Source organism: Chanodichthys erythropterus, chromosome 10 (assembly GCF_024489055.1).
Source record: "Chanodichthys erythropterus isolate Z2021 chromosome 10, ASM2448905v1, whole genome shotgun sequence".
NCBI lineage: Eukaryota > Metazoa > Chordata > Actinopteri > Cypriniformes > Xenocyprididae > Chanodichthys > Chanodichthys erythropterus.
This window is the reverse complement of record NC_090230.1, coordinates 17,095,032-17,111,660: the sequence shown is the minus strand read 5'-3', so window position 1 is coordinate 17,111,660 and position 16,629 is coordinate 17,095,032. Positions and strand designations below refer to the sequence as shown.

The 16,629-nt window shown below is 36.5% G+C and overlaps 1 protein-coding gene across 2 annotated transcripts; it reads left to right on the top strand.

The window, feature by feature from the left end:
- Nucleotides 1–264: 264 nt before the first annotated feature.
- On the top strand, nucleotides 265–14,612 carry cfhl4 (complement factor H like 4). Of its 2 annotated transcripts, none has more exons than XM_067396317.1 (9): nucleotides 265–370; nucleotides 454–636; nucleotides 755–860; nucleotides 940–1,016; nucleotides 1,434–1,625; nucleotides 12,431–12,622; nucleotides 12,729–12,932; nucleotides 14,018–14,203; nucleotides 14,369–14,612. In XM_067396317.1, the coding sequence occupies exons 1-9, from the start codon at nucleotides 304–306 to the stop codon at nucleotides 14,551–14,553; spliced, it is 1,392 nt and encodes a 463-aa protein (XP_067252418.1). In that variant the 5' UTR covers nucleotides 265–303; the 3' UTR covers nucleotides 14,554–14,612. The 2 variants fall into 2 exon arrangements, with proteins under 2 accessions (XP_067252418.1, XP_067252419.1); XM_067396318.1 differs by having other exon boundaries at nucleotides 278–370; nucleotides 457–636.
- The last annotated feature ends 2,017 nt before the right edge of the window (nucleotides 14,613–16,629 follow it).

Here is a 16,629-nt window from a genome sequence, read left to right as displayed (position 1 = left end):
TAATTACTGATGATTTACTTTGTAATGCATTTAAAAATAAACATAAAATGCAAAATGGGACCTAGTGCTCAAACTTTTAAATCTCATTATATTTCTGTTTCATTATTATTATCATAATCATTATTATTATTTAGACATTATTTAACATATCTTTCACATATAAATACCCCTATGTGATCCCAAGTAAACCTTATTTAGCACACAAAAGTCCCGCCCAGAACTGGCAAATATTAACTAAGTGAAAGACTTTGTTTGGTGAGTTTCTTCATCTCTCAGAGTGAGCAAACTAACAGATTGGGAAAAATGAGATCAATTCTTGCTATTTTTTGTGTTTGGATATGCTTTGGCGTTGATGCATCGACACCGAGTGGTAAGGCTTTTATTTTTGAAATGAATAACTAAATTAAATACTTACAAAAATGAAAGCAATGATGTCATTTTCTAATTGTTTAGCAGGTTGCTCTAAGATCCCAGAGGTGGAGAATGCAGAAGTTTCTCAAAGCTCAAGGAAGAGCAACTACACTGATGGTGATAAACTTGAGTACAATTGCAAAACTGGCTATGCATCTCTGCTAAAAATCACCTTCAATTGTACAAAGAATAAGTGGACTAAACTGCGTGATGGAAAATGTTCACGTGGGTATACAAGACACACTAAGTTTCAGATACACTTACTATCATGTAATTTTATTGGACTTATAGGCTAAATTCTCAGAACTCTGAATTGTATCTTTTGTTTCTGATTCACAATCAGTCAAACGCTGTGAGCTGCCTGAAGATATTCCAAATGGTCGATACATTATTGTCAGTGGTAGGAGCTTTGTTTTTGGAACAACCATCAAGTATATCTGCAAAGATGAGTGAGTATGTAAGTTCATATTCAGACATAACTATTTTAAAAATAATAATAATAATAAACTTATAGATACATTTGTCAAGCTACCAGATGATGAGTCGATTTGACACCAGAACATGTCGGGAGGGTGGATGGGACAATCAATTACCTGTATGTGAAGGTACTGAAAATTCACCTACAAACTTAAAAATTAAGGGTCTAAAAGTGGGGTTTCACAGAAGAACCACCTTAACCTTTCAGTGAACAGTTCTTAAAAAAACTCTTAGTGTGAAGTTTTTACTATTTTCCAAAATAAAGAACCTTTTGTGGAAAGGAAAAGTTCCATGGATGTTAAAGGTTCTTCGTGGAACCAGATGTCAATAAAGAACCTTTATTTTTAAGAGCTGTATTTAGGCCTATATTTTCCTTTTTTTTTTTGACTTAACACAAAATGAAGGTGACATCAGATATATTGAATATCCTAAATATTTTTAACTGTTTAAGTGGTTGGCCGACTTTGGTACTTACGGATTTTGCAATCTGAGGTATTGAAACTAGCCTCTTTTGTTTTTTTTCTTTTCTTTTTTTCTTTTTATAGAGGTATCATGTGTCCCTGACAACACAGAGGAAAATGTCAGAGTCGAGGGGCTCCCTGATAATGAGGGTTTAATCAGATATGGACACAGATTGACATTTTCATGTATTGATTATGGATGGATTTTACAAGGACCAAATGAAATCACCTGCCTGTCGAATGGGCAATGGAGCAGCCCATTTCCTAAATGCGAAGGTAAGGACACAGAGGGTATTCAAATCTCAAAAAATATATTCTATAATTAATAAAATGTTTATATTATTTTAATATATTAAACATTTTATTTTATAATACTATTTTGAATATATTACTACAAAAATATTATTTTACATAAATGTTAATATATTAATACTGTTTTATATTATACATTTCTTTATAAGATAATGTATTTTGCTGCAATTCTTTTATTATTATTATTATTATTTATTTATTTATTTTTTTACAATTATTTTGAATATTCTAGGTAAAAATGCAGTGTATGAATCAAATAAATTGGTTCACCGAATGACATAAATAAATTAGACTTCCCAATGGTAGAAATGCTGTCCGACTTCATGTGACGTCATATTGATGTTTATCAAAATACTTTTTGGACATCCAGGATTTTTCATAAGGTTGTTAGGGATGGATGTAAACTTCATCTCTAACTCAATACCATATAACAAAAATGTAATTGTTATGTTAAACCCTACTCGATGGAAATCAGGGGCCGTATTCACAAAACATATTAAGGCTAAAAGTAGCTTGCTGATTTAGGAGACACTCTCCTAAATAATGGATGTGTCAGTCCTAACTTTAGGACTCCTAAATTTTTGCTCTAGGAGTATTTCACAAAACATTTTTGCATTAAAACAGTTCCTAAATCTGTGAAAAGTTAGGAGTAGTCAAGAGGACTTCTAACCCAGATAGCAACACTGTGTCGGCCCAGATCCGGCCCACATCTGGCACATGTGGAATGATGATCTGGGCCACATGTGGCAGGAATGATGGCACTTGGGCGGACCGCTCCTGTTTGCCAGATCTGGACCACAAGCAGGCCACAAAAATGCCAAATGTCAGCCAAGAGCAAAGAACTGGACCTTATCTGATCCACAAAATCTGATGTAATATTTATAGAGTCATCTCAGCATTAACAAGCCAGTTTTCAAGCAGAATCACTGAAGGAAAGAAGAAAAAAAAGAGATGAGCAGAAACACAAAAACTACAACTGACTTCAGTCACAGCCTTAGAGGAAATCAACTGAAGATAAAAGACGTTAAATCACTGAAGATCTGATTAAACAACTCCACAAACAGCATTACCAGCTTCACTTATTACTAACCAGACTGACTTTATTTCTGACACACGTCTACAGAAGATCTTACTGAGAATTAACAGAAGTTTAACTCTCATGTTTGTTTCATTTAAGGTTACCATGATGGTGATTGATGCTTCAATTAGTTGGGCTCTTAACTTTATACATATATAACTGTCTTTTCTGACTGCTGTGATGGTTTGTTTATCAAACACATTAGCAACTGCAGCACCAGAAATTGAAATCAAATCAGATGTTAGCTGTTGATGATTTTACTATAATGATGTTGATTAGATGAAAAGAACGGTTTTGCGCTATTAAGACACTAACATTACAAACACGGTTTCTGTGGCTTGAGCTGTATTGCAGAAATTTTTATTTTTATTATTTTTTTTAAAAAGGCACTTTGAGATGACACACTAAGACATCATGAATCAGCACATGATTCTCAACTATGGTGACAATCAAAAGCATCGTGTAGCCGCAATGCATGCTGGGTACTGTAGTATAAAACTCCCAGAATGCATTAGAGCATTATGCAGCTGATCTGATTGTCTAAATATTTTGTTTATTGTCACCATCGTTAAGACACATATGCTGATTACTGATATCTGTGTTTGTCAACATAGTTTTCCTTATTGTGTTTCTATTTATTTTCATCTTCCAACTGATTTCTGCAATATATCTGAATCTCTTTTTGCAGTAACATTTATATTCAATTATTATGACTTTAGTGAAGCAGGCTACTTCATGATGATTACAAAATCATCAAGAGTTAATAATGATCACATGATCATACTTCAGTTTTCTTTGCTACCACTAATGTGTTTGACAGACACACTACCACAGCAGACTGAGAAGACAAAATTTATGTTAAAAGTTAAGAGCCCAACTAATGGAAACATCAATCACCATCATGGTAACCCTAAATGAAACAAACATGAGAGTTAAACTTCTGTTAATTCTCAGTAAGAGCTTCTGTAGACGTGTGACAGATATAAAGTCAGTCAGGGGTGCGTTTCCCAAAGCGAACTATGGTCGCAAGTTCCGTCGTTACCAATAGAGTTCAATGGGACTTACGACCATGGTTCACCAACGATGCTTTCGGGAAACGCACCCCAGGTTAGTAATAAGTGAAGCTGGTAATGCTGTTTGTGGAGTTGTTTAATCAGATCTTCAGAGATTTAATGTCTTTTATCTTCAGTTGATTTTATCTAAGGCTGTGGCTGTTGTAGTTCTTGTGTTTCCCTCTTTCCTTCAGTGATTCTGCTTGATAACAGGATTGTTAATGCTGAGATGACTCTATAAATAATATATAAATATTTTGTGGATCAGATAAAGTCCAGTTCTTTGCTCTTGGTTGACATTTGGCATTTCTATGGCCTGCTTGTGGTCCAGATCTGGCAAACAGGAGCGGTCCGCCCAAGTGCCATCATTCCTGCCACATGTGGCCCAGATCATCATTCCACATGTGCCAGATGTGGGCCGGATCTGGGCCGACACAGTGTTGCTATCTGGGAAGTCACTAAGAACAAATCACAAACAATCCTAAAATGGCTGTTGCTGGCAATCTGCCTCAGCAATCCAGCCAAAGGCAATAGGTGATAGAGCCTTGGCTGCTGAGCCTTTTTTTCATAAATGCAATAAATATTTTGATTTATAGATTTTAATCTGCGATGACAACATAAAGGTTCATTTATGTATATAGGCAAAATGTATTGAAGGATGGAGAATAAAACATAGTGGTCAAGTGGTCAAATAATGTCCTGTTGTCGGTGCCGATAGCCTTGTGGTGCAGCTCGAGTGACCCGAGTTCCAGTTCTGGCTCATGGGACTTTTCTGATCCTGTCCCCCTTTCTCTCTTCTTGAGTTCACACTTACAATTGATCGAACAGTGTAAACGAATAAAATAAGCACATTTGGCGCCCTGTCCGCGGAGATCCTGAGAATAGAAACCAGCTGAGAGTGAGGAGTCCAGGTGGCGGAGGGACGCAGAAAACTATACCTCCTCTCGAGCTGATAAGATGGACCATGTGAACATGCTCCTCCGAAACATTTTTTTTTAAAATCGCTTGTCGCTTGAATTCTGCAATCTCAAGATGCAGACATGTACATATACTTGTTTAATTAGTGACACTTAGCCTACATTTTAACCCCTTAACTGTCACAGTCCCACTGGTCGGGCACCTCCCAACCAGCACACCCTTGTTTAGCACATGGTTTAGCCCAGATGAAATGAACACTACTCAGTGTGAACACTACAGGCTATTAAATGTAACACTGAATAGATCTTGGAGTTAATGAGATAATTAGGTGATAACGAACAGAATCACTGAAGGACAGAGAAACAACAAGAACTACAACTTCAGCCACAGCCTTCGATGAAATCAACTGAAGATAAAAGACATTAAATCACTGAAGATCTGATTAAACATCTCCACAAACAGCATTACCAGCTTCACTTATTACTAACCAGACTGACTTTATTTCTGACATTCATCTACAGAAGCTCTTATTGAGAATTACCAGAGGTTTAGATGTTGATGATTTGTTGAAAATAATAGTTTTGTTTGATGTCACCGTGATCGAGGTCAGTCGTTGCTTTAGTTAGTCAGTTTGACTCTTTTTTAATGTTGGTTTTACTGTGTCTGTTGTAGCTGTTTGTTATGGCAACAATGACAAGAGAACATGTAATCAAGCTGCTTTATGATAAGAACATAACTGTCATGTAGTGGCTTATTTCACTCATCTAATGGCTGAGCCATTAGATTATGAATAAAATAGGTTAAGTTTGTGTTGACTCTTCTAGAAATACAATGATAAAACGGTTTTAGTCAGAAAAGCTGAATGAATTTTAAAACGCATTGTACACTAAACACTTTAAAACTCTGGTAAAACTTCCTCACACACAGACATCTAGGATCAGCGCATGAATCTCAACAATGGTGACATGCTTCATGCCACAATGCATTCTGGGTGCATCATGCAAAACTCATCCATGGACCCCAGAATGCATTGCAGCATGAAGCATGTCACCATTGTTGAGATTCATACGCTGATTCTTGATGTATGTTTGTGAGTAAATCTTGCCATAGTTCAAAGTGATTAGTGTACCATCTGTTTTAAAACTCATTCAGATTTTCTGATTAAAACTGTGTTGGATCTTTACATGAATCGGATTAAAACACAGTAAGATATTGCTCATATTAAACTCAGTCATGAGATCAGTGAATGAAGCCACTGCACAGATTATATTCTTATCATGAAGCTGACACAGCATCAGATTGTGTTTTCTCTTGTTTTTCTTGCCATAACTAACTCAGTTACAGCAGCCAGAGAAACCCTGACGTTATAAAAACAAGTCAAACTACTCAACTAAAGTAAACTCTGATCACCATGATGTTAAGATAAAAAAATTCAATAAAACATCATCAACAAAAAAAAACTGTCTCTTAATTCTCAATAAGAGCTTCTGTATATGGAGTTGTTTAATCCTCTGCTGAGATCTGGAGAGATTTAATGTCTTCTTTTATCTTCAGTTGATTTCATCTAAGGCTGCGGCTGAAATCATTTCTAGTTCTTGTGTTTCGATTTTTTCTGTTCTTGTTGTTTCTCTTTCTTTCATTCATTCTTCTTGTTAACAGCAGCTATCTTCATTAATTCTCAATCATCACTCAATTAATGACTTAATTATCTCATTAAATCCAACACTGATTCAATGTTACATTAGTGTGTAGTGTGCACTCTGAACAATGTTCATTTCATCTGGGCTAAACCATGTGGGCCCTACATGGATGTGCTGACTGAGAGGCTTCCCGCCAGCGGGATCGTGACAGTTAAGAGGTTAAAATCTTTTTTTGAATATGGCAACATGATATCTCATTCTACAATATTTCTATGGTTAAATCACTGACAGAGACCCCTCCCCTATCAGCCAATCACTGTCGTCATAGTTAATAAGTGTGTTAACATCATCCAACGAGGTCAACCCCACCCGTTCTCTTGGCTTAAGACTTATCTCTATTCCTTAAGTTTGTCTCAGCAGCTTTGTGAATAAGATATAAGAGAAAACTATTAGCGAAGAACTTTTACTGCTATTTAGGAGAACTCTTAGTGGTAAGTGGTATGTTTTGTGAATACGGCCCCTGTAGAGACTCCAAAACACTGGGCCACATAACGTATAAACAGAGGTGGGTAATCCTGGGGTCAATATTAGTATTAATATTAGATTTTATTTGGGCAGTTTTAACTGGGTTAAAACCAACCAGACAAGCAAAGTTAACCTCTTAACTGTCACGATCCCGTTGGCGGGATGCCTCTCAGCCAGCACACCCATATAGGGCTCACATGGTTTAGCCCAGATGAAATGAACATTGTTCAGAGTGCACACTACAGGCTGTTAAATGTAACATTGAATCAGTGTTGGATTTAATGAGATAATTAAGTAATTAGTTGAGTGATGATTGAGAATTAATGAAGATAGCTGCTGTTAACAAGAAGAATGAATGAAAGAAAGAAACAACAAGAACAAAAAAAATCAAAACACTACAACTAGAACTGACTTCAGCCGCAGCCTTAGATGAAATCAACTGAAGATAAAAGAAGACATTAAATCTCTCCAGATCTCAGCAGAGGATTAAACAACTCCATATACAGAAGCTCTTATTGAGAATTAAGAGACAGTTTTTTTGTTGTTGATGTTTTATTAAATTTTTTTTATCTTACCATCATGGTGATCAGAGTTTACTTTAGTTGAGTAGTTTGACTTGTTTTTATAATGTCAGGGTTTCTCTGGCTGCTGTAACTGAATTGGTTATAGCAAGAAAAACAAGAAAAAACACAATCTGATGCTGTGTCTGCTTCATGATAAGAATATGATCACTGCACAGTGGCTTAAGTCACTGATCTTATAACTGAGTTTAATATGAGCAATATCTTGTTTATTGTGATTCATGTAAAGTTCCAGCGCAGTTTTAATCAGAAAATCTGAATGAGGTTTAAAACAGATTGTATACTAAACACTTTGAACTATGGTGAGAGTTACTCACAAACAAACATCAAGAATCAGCGCATGAATCTCAACAATGGTGACATGCTTAATGCTGCAATGTATTCTTTTTTGCATGATTCATCCAGAATGCATTGTGGCATGAAGCATGTCACCATTGTTGAGATTCATGCGCTGATTGTAGATGTCTGTGTGTGAGGAAGTTTTGCTGGAGTTTTAAAGTGTGTAGTGTACAATGCGTTTTAAAATTCATTCAGCTTTTCTGACTATAATAGTTTTGTCATTGTATTTCTAGAAGAATCAACACAAACTTAAAATTTTATTCATATAAAGCTCAGTCATTAATTCAGTGAAATAAACCACATTACATCATTCTTATCATAAAGCAGCTGATCATATTTGCGCTTGTCATTGTTGCCGTAATAAACAGCTACAATAGACACAGTAAAACTAACAATAAAATAGCTAAGAGTCAAACTGCCTAACTAAAGCAACGGCTGACCTCGATCATGGTGACATCAAACAAAACTATTATTTTCGACAAATCATCAACATCTAAACCTCTGGTAATTCTCAATAAGAGCTTCTGTAGATGTTTGTCAGAAATAAAGTCAGTCTGGTTAGTAATAAGTGAAGCTGGTAATGCTGTTTGTGGAGATGTTTGATCAGATCTTCAGAGATTTAATGTCTTTTATCTTCAGGTGATTTCATCGAAGGCTGTGGCTGAAGTTGTAGTTCTTGTTGTTTCTCTGTCCTTCAGTGATTCTGCTCATTATCACCTAATTATCTCATTAACTCCAAGACCAATTCAGTGTTACATTTAACAGCCTGTAGTGTTCACACTGAGTAGTGTTCATTTCATCTGGGCTAAACCATGTGCTAAACATGGGTGTGCTGGTTGGGAGGCGCCCGACCAGTGGGACTGTGACAGTTAAGGGGTAAATAGATGATCAGGTGTTGGTTATGTTTTTACATAAACATTATTTGATCTGAATCACTGACAGAGGTGGAGATTCCAGGGGTCAGAAAGTAAAAGTCCTGCCATATTTTTATCTCATCCACTGAAGCATTAATGAGATAAATAAGTGATTAATTGAGTGATGATTGAGCATTATTGAAGACACCTGATGATAACAAGCAGAATCACCAAAGGAGAAAATCACAATTTTTAAGTTACCATCATCGAGGTCAGGGTTTGTTTTAGTTGAGCTCTTGACCCTTGATTTTTTAATGTTAGATTTTATTTGGGCAGTTTTAACTGCATTAAAACCAACCAGACAAGCAAAGTTAAAAGATGATCAGGTGGTGTTGATTATGTTTTCTCAAAATCATTATTTGATCTGAATCAATGAACTCATTTAGAGCTCAATCTCTGAGTTAGATTTACATTATTGATTACAGCAGCACTGTGATTCTGCAGAACATCAGCTTATACAATACAGAATTCTTTTTTTTTTAAAGTTGTCTGAATCACAAAAAAAAAAGTTGTTTTAGGCACACACAGACATCAAGTATCAGCCTGTGAATCTCAACAACGGTGACAAGCAACATATTCTGATCAACAGATCAACTCTGAACATTAGAAAACAAGCTACTAAAAAGTCACAGAAAAACAGCAAAATTTTAATAGTGAGAATAAATGAAATTACTAAGACAATTTAGCTCATCATTTATTCATACAGCAATGCATGATGGGAGCCATGGATGAATTTTGATTGGTGGCTCCCAGAATGCACTGCAACAAGCTTTATGATGGCCACCACTGTTGAGATTCACAGGATGATTCTTGATGTTTGTGTGTTTTACAACACAATTTTTTTTATTTTTTTTTAACGCTGTTCTTATGCTGTAGAATCACAGTTCTGCTGTAATCAATAATGTAAATCAAACTCAGAGATTGGACTCCAAATGAGTTCAGTGATTCAGATCAAATAATGTTTATGTAACCAACACCTGATCATCTTTTAAATTTACCTGTCTGGTTGATTTAATTAAAACTGCCCAAGCAAAATCTAAAACTAAAAAGGCAAGGGTCAAGAGCTCAACTAAAACAAACCCTGACCTCGATGATGGTAACTTAAAAATAGTGATTTTCTCCTTTGGTGATTCTGCTTGTTATCATCAGGTGTCTTCAATAATGCTCAATCATCACTCAATTTATCACTTAATTATTTCATTAATGCTTCAGTGGATGAGATAAAAATATGGCAGGACTTTTACTTTCTGACCCCTGGAATCTCCACCTCTGATCACTGAACTCATTTAGAGTCCAATCTCTGAGCTAGATTTACATTAGAGTTGTGACGTTCGCGAACGAACCGATTCTTTTGAACGGCTCATAAACATGAACGATGGGAGCCGAGTCGCGGCTTGAGGGGAGCCGTTCTTTCTGTCGTTCTTTTTTCCTATGCGTGTTTCACACAGATGCACACAAATGAGCTCCTCCGCGAGACAGAACAGTTATAGGGGGAGGGGCGCACCCAGCGCAGGCCAATCCTTTATAGCGTGATGATATTAGTTATTAGTTATGCACGCATCCTTCATGTGAGTACTCCAGTGGAAAAAAACCCTGCGTTCCTCTGTCCTCTGCTTTGTATTTATTTACATTGCATTTTGTGTTCATTTAAAACTTGTTCTTTTAAAAACATTAAAAATGTTCTTTTGTGATACTGTTCTTGTATTGAAATTTTTCACTAAAAGCTGTTTTGCACAGACATTTATTGCAGCCCACTTTGTTTTTGTTCATTGACTTGAAGGGGCTGATGTCCTATTTGCAAAGTTTACAGTAGTAATAGTATGTAGTATGTAGACATTTCCATTTTATTTATTCTAATTTTATCTACTTTAAATATTTTTTGTTTTCTATCAAAATGTTCTTGTGTGATAACAATGTTCTTGTGTGGAAGTGTTTGTAGTAAAAGCTGTTTTGCACAGAAATTCATTGCAGCCGGCTTTGTTTTTGATGTTTATTTGTGAGTAGGTATTGTATGAATAACATAAGTCAACGTAGCTTTACACACACACACACACACACACACACACACACACACACACACACACACACACACACACACACACACACACACACACACTTTGTACTAAAGGTAAATCCAAAATAGTGATGTCACTGTCTAAGCAGAGGGATTTGTGCAACCCTATGGAATATAGTCCACACATGACAAATGAGGTAATAATCAATATTTCAGAATAATTGAAACTCAGATATTTGTGTGTGATATCCGAGTTTTAATTATTTGACTACAAATCTCACCTCATCATTCCTCCCAGTGATTATTTCCAGGATAAACTGAGATGCCCCCAAGCTGGCGTCTTAAAACTGACTTAATATTTAAAAAGAGCCAAAAGAGCCGTTCTTTTGAACGGCTCTTTGAAAGGAACGGATCGCGAAGATCCGGATCCCCTCAAAGAGCCATAAATCCCATCACTAATTTACATTACTTATTACAGCTGCACTGTGATTCTACAGCACAAGATAAACTTTTACAATACAGACTAAAAAGAAAAAAAGTTTTAGGCACACACAGAGATCAAGAATCAGCCTGTGAATCTCAACAACGGTGACAAGCAACATATTCTGATCAACAGATCAACTCTGAACATTAGAAAACAAGCTACTAAAAAGTCACAGAAAAACAGCAAAATTTTAATAGTGAGAATAAAGAAAATTACCAAGACAATTCAGCTCATAATTTATTCATGAAGCAATGCATGATGGGAGGCATGGATGAATTTAGATTGGTGGCACCCAGAATGCATTGCAACATTCTTTATGATGGCCACCACTGTTGAGATTCACAGGATGATTCTTGATGTCTGTGTGTTTAGATGAGCTCTGTTGTTATATACAGTGCTGCTGTAAGAAATAGTGTAAATGTCACTCAGAGATTGGGCTCTAGATGAGTTCAGTGATTCAGATCAAATAATGATTATGTTAAAAACATAACCAACACCAGATCATATTTCAACTTTGCTTGTCTGGTTGGTTGGTTGGTTTTAATGCAGTCAAAACTGCCCAAAAAAATTCTAATATAACAAATCAAGGGTCAAGAACTCAACTAAAACAAACCCTGACCTCGATGATGGTAACTTAAAAATTGTGATTTTCTCCTTTGGTGATTCTGCTTGTTATCATCAGGCGTCTTCAATAATGCTCAATCATCACTCAATTAATCACTTATTTATCTCATTAATGCTTCAGTGGATGAGATAAAAATATGGCAGGACTTTTACTCTTTGACTCCTGGATTACCCACCTCTGCGTATTGTTGCCATCTCTGCCCCCCCTGGTGGCTGATTGGGAAATATGTTGTGTGTGACGTAGTGGGTCAGGATGGGTATAAAAAGGTGTAAAAAATGTATAGCGGGAAGTGCAGTCTAGGAGTTTTTACGGTGAAAGTGGTGACGCAGAAAAATGCTCCAGTGGATTGCTAACATGCAAAGTGCACTTTATGCCCACGAATGTGTAACGTTTCCATTGAGGAATAAAGCCAGAGTTCATTGCTCAAACCAACCGACGTTTGACTGTTTTGTGCTCCGGCTCTGTTAGCCCGGACCACTAGATGCAAGTTACCTGCCACGAGCCAAGTTATTGTATTGAAACAGCTCGCTCCCAACTATGGTAACAGTATAAATGATTCTGTGTGGACAAATATATAATCAAATGTCTGCTTTCTCTAGGGGAAACATGTCCTCTAAACACAACAGTGGAAGACTTAAAAATGGAGCGATTCCCTAATATTGATGGTCCTGTCAAACCTGGACACAAGTTAATATTTTCATGCAATAGAGAAGGGCTGAAATTAAAAGGACAGAAAGAAATCACCTGTCAGTCAAATGGAGAATGGAACAGCCCTTTTCCTAAATGTGAAGGTAAGACCACAGATGGTAAAAGCCTCGGATTGGACAAAGATAGATCAAGGATAGATCTGTTGTTCACATGGAGGATGCTTGATTGATCCGATCTTTCTGTTTTTAGAGGTAATGTGTGTTGCAAACCTGACAGTGAACATGAGATCAGACGTCACTAAGGACGGACACCCGGTGCCTGAGGTTTCAGTCAGACCTGGACACACAATAACTCTTTTATGTGTTGGGAGGGGAGTGAAATTACAAGGAGAGAAGAAAATCACCTGCTTATCAGATGGACAATGGGGCAACCCATTCCCGAAATGTCTAGGAGGTAAGGTTAAATTCTTAATTACTGAGTTTTATTAGCAGTGATTACAACTTATGGACTAATGGAATGGCAGTTTCTGTTTGTCCTTAAACACTGTGTTCATTGTCATCCTGTTTTTTTGTTTGTTTGCTTTCAGATTTTCTGTCACTATTTTCTCTCCATATTTATGATTCCTTGCAGCCTTTAGCCTCTGCCTACAATGCTCTGGATCCTGAAATTGAAAAACTCCCTCTAAACTTTTACTCTTTGAATATTTGCACCCGAGAACAATACAAATTGACACGCTTTAGTAGGAAAGACTTCACAGAAAGTTTCAGTCATAATTGTAACGAGGCGGGACACAGGCAGAGATCCATTTGCAAGCTTTTATTAAAGTTAGAGTGGTCGTACAGGCAGGGTCGAACAGGAGCAAACAGGAACAGCATGGGACAGACAGAATCATGGTCAGGGTGCAGGCAGTAGAGCGAGGCAGTGTGATTAGTGTGAACGTGACTGGCAGGGAGGGAAATGAAGTCCAGGAACTGGCAGGAGCAGACGGGGATCATGACAATAATCAAGGTGTTATTTGACTCTGATCAAACCTATCCAATAGGAACAGACTTGTTGGAGTGGCTTTGGACGGCAACATGCCCAGTGCATTATGGGTGTCTATGTTTTCCTATTGCCTCTTTCCTATTTTTCTCTAGTTAGGTAGCAGCGATTTCAAAAAAAAAAAAAAAAAATTTCTAACACAAAGGCAGCTAAGTTTTATTGAAATCCATTTTGCCAGCACACAAGTCTCTCTTGACTTGGGCCAGAAGCAATCATCGAGCGACCACTCAAATTGTCCTCAGAAAGTCTCATTTAAATCTAGTAATTATATCATATAGAAAAATCCAACCCAGATCTTTCTGATCAAAGCAGAAAGTCATTTTCTTCAAGCATTTTATTAAAATGACCTTATTTACTCATATTAATGATGTGTATTACATTAAAAACATGTTCTGTTGTTTAAGACTGTAAAATGGCATCTGGCTGATATTGAGATCTATTAATGCCACATTTGCTTGGAGATCTAAAAACTGTCTAAAACATGTCTTTGCCCTCAGGGAAATGTGGGACACCACCACGTGTGAACTCTGCAGATACAATTGAAATGACAAAAAATGAATACAATTCAGGGGAGAGAGTTGAATACACCTGCTTTAATAAATACATACTGGATCAGAGTCACCCCTACTCCAAATACTTGACCTGTGAAGACGGAGAATGGAGAGGGAATATTAAGTGCTTACGTAAGTATGAACACTCTACAACACAAAGACATGTAAGGCTTTTCTCACTGTATTTTACTTTTTGATATTTTGATGTAATCTTGATTTTGAAATTGTAGTTCTGGTTCTGATGAATCAGTGAATGTATTCTGTAACACTGAGATTGAGATGTTGGGTTTGTTTCAGAGCCCTGTTCAGTGTCTTTGGAGGAAATGGATGAAAGAGGTATACAGCTGCGATGGCGTGGACGGGAAAAGATATTCTCACCACATGGGGATAGAATCGAATTTAGCTGTAAGAAAGGCAAATCTTCAATAGGCCTAATACAAACATGTAATGATGGAGTGATGAATTTGCCTCTGTGTGTGTGACAGAGAATAAAACATCACTGATGCATACAGCTGTACAAAATAAAACTTTTGTAACACTCTCTATGAAGCCTGTATTTATAATGTATTATAAAGGTATTTCTAATGCATTATAAACAACTTTATAATGGTGTATCATCTCATGAATAATCGTAACCGCAGTAATATACAACTATTTGTGGTTATACTATTAAAGGTGCCCTAGAAATTTTTTTAAAAGATGTAATATAAGTATAAGGTGTCCCCTGAATGTGTCTGTGAAGTTTCAGCTCAAAATACCCCATAGATTTTTTTTTATTCATTTTTTTAACTGCCTATTTTGGGGCATCATTAGAAATGAGCCGATTCAGGGTGTGTGGCCCTTTAAATCTTGTGCTCCATGCCCCAAGAGCTCGAGCTTGCCTTAAACAACAGTTCAAACAGCTAATATAACCCTCAAAATGGATCTTTACACAGTGTGCGTCATGCAGCATGTCTAATCGCGTAAGTACAGTGTTTATTTTGATGTTTACATTGATTCTGAATGAGTTTGAGGCTATGCTCCATGGCTAACAGCTAATGCTACACTGTTGGAGAGATTTATAAAGAATGAAGTTGTGTTTATGCATTATACAGACTGCAAGTGTTTAAAAATGAAAATAGTGACGGCTCCCCAGCCAGCAGAGCCATGTGGGGCCCAAATGGGTTTGACCTGGGCTATCTAACTGGGACCCAGCCAGTTTTGCACCCAGTTTCCATGTAGGCCCCACATGGATTTGCCCAGATGAAATGAACACTGCTTAGTGTGCACACTACAGGCTGTTTAATGTAACACTTAATCAGTGTTGGAGGTAATGAGATAATTAAGTGATTGAATAATGATTTTGTATTAGTGAAGAACACCTGCTGTTAACAAGCATAATCACTGAAGGAAAGAGAAACACAAGAACTACTTCCAGCCACAGCCTTGGATGAAATCAACTGAAGATAAAATACATTACATCTTTCAAGATCTGATTAAACAACTCCACAAACAACATTAGCTTCACTTATTACTAACCAGACTGACTTTATTTCTGTCAGACATCTACAGAAGTTTGTATTAAGAATTAAGAAGAGGCTTAGATGTTGATTACTTATTTGAAAGTAATAGTTTGATTTGATGTTATTAATTCTGTTTTATTGTTATGATTCTACAGCAAAAGATTAATAGAATTTAATCAGAACATAAAACGATTTATAACATACCATTTACATATTTTGGGCTCCTGTGAGTTTTACTCGCACACAGACATCAAGAATCAGCATATGAATCTCAACAATGGTGACATGCTTCATGGTGCAATGCATTCTGGGTGCATCATACGAAACTTATCCATGGCTCCCAGAATGCATTGCACCATTGAAGCATGTCACCATTGTTGAGATTCATATGTGATTGAGTGATGATTGACAATTAGTGGAGACACCTGATGATAATAAGCAGAATCATTGAAGGAAAGAGAGAAAAAAGGTGTTAATTAATGTTTTATAGAATGTTTCATTTCTGGTCACCATGAAAGAGGTCAGCGTTTGCTTTAGTTGGGCTCTTGACTCTTTACCTTTCGTTCTAAACTTTTCTCCAGCTGCTTCAACTTTGTGTTTGCAAAGCACATTTGTTATGGTCACAATATAATTTGATGATGATTTTTTTTTTTTTTTTTTTTTTTTTTATCATCTTTTATCTTTTAGAGTCTAAATCTCTGACTGTGTGCTTGAGGTGTAGTTTTAGTATTAATGATTGTAGTCCTGTGATTTTACAGCTTGAGATCCAACAACAGTATGAATTATTTTTTTTTTTTTTAAAGCATAATAGATTATGAACTGAAGCTTCAGAGTTTAAACACACACAGACATCAAGAATCAGCATCTGATTCTCAAGAACGGTGACGATAAATAAATACAAAATACTGACAAACAGATTTACTAGAAACAAATAATATAACATCTATATCACCAGTTAATGCTGGATATCACCAATGGCCATTTCGCAATGAGAAAACACAACCATTATAACTGTCTTTCCCAAAGCATTGTAAACCTAAATTGATCAACTTTGAC

Excerpts from the sequence above, each read along its gene's own strand:
- cfhl4 (XM_067396317.1), top strand. The coding sequence starts at position 304 with ATGAGATCAATTCTTGCTATTTTTTGTGTTTGGATATGCTTTGGCGTT. Across the intron at positions 371-453 it reads TGATGCATCGACACCGAGTG|CAGGTTGCTCTAAGATCCCA; the intron begins GTAAGGCTTTTA and ends CTAATTGTTTAG. Across the intron at positions 637-754 it reads GCGTGATGGAAAATGTTCAC|TCAAACGCTGTGAGCTGCCT; the intron begins GTGGGTATACAA and ends ATTCACAATCAG.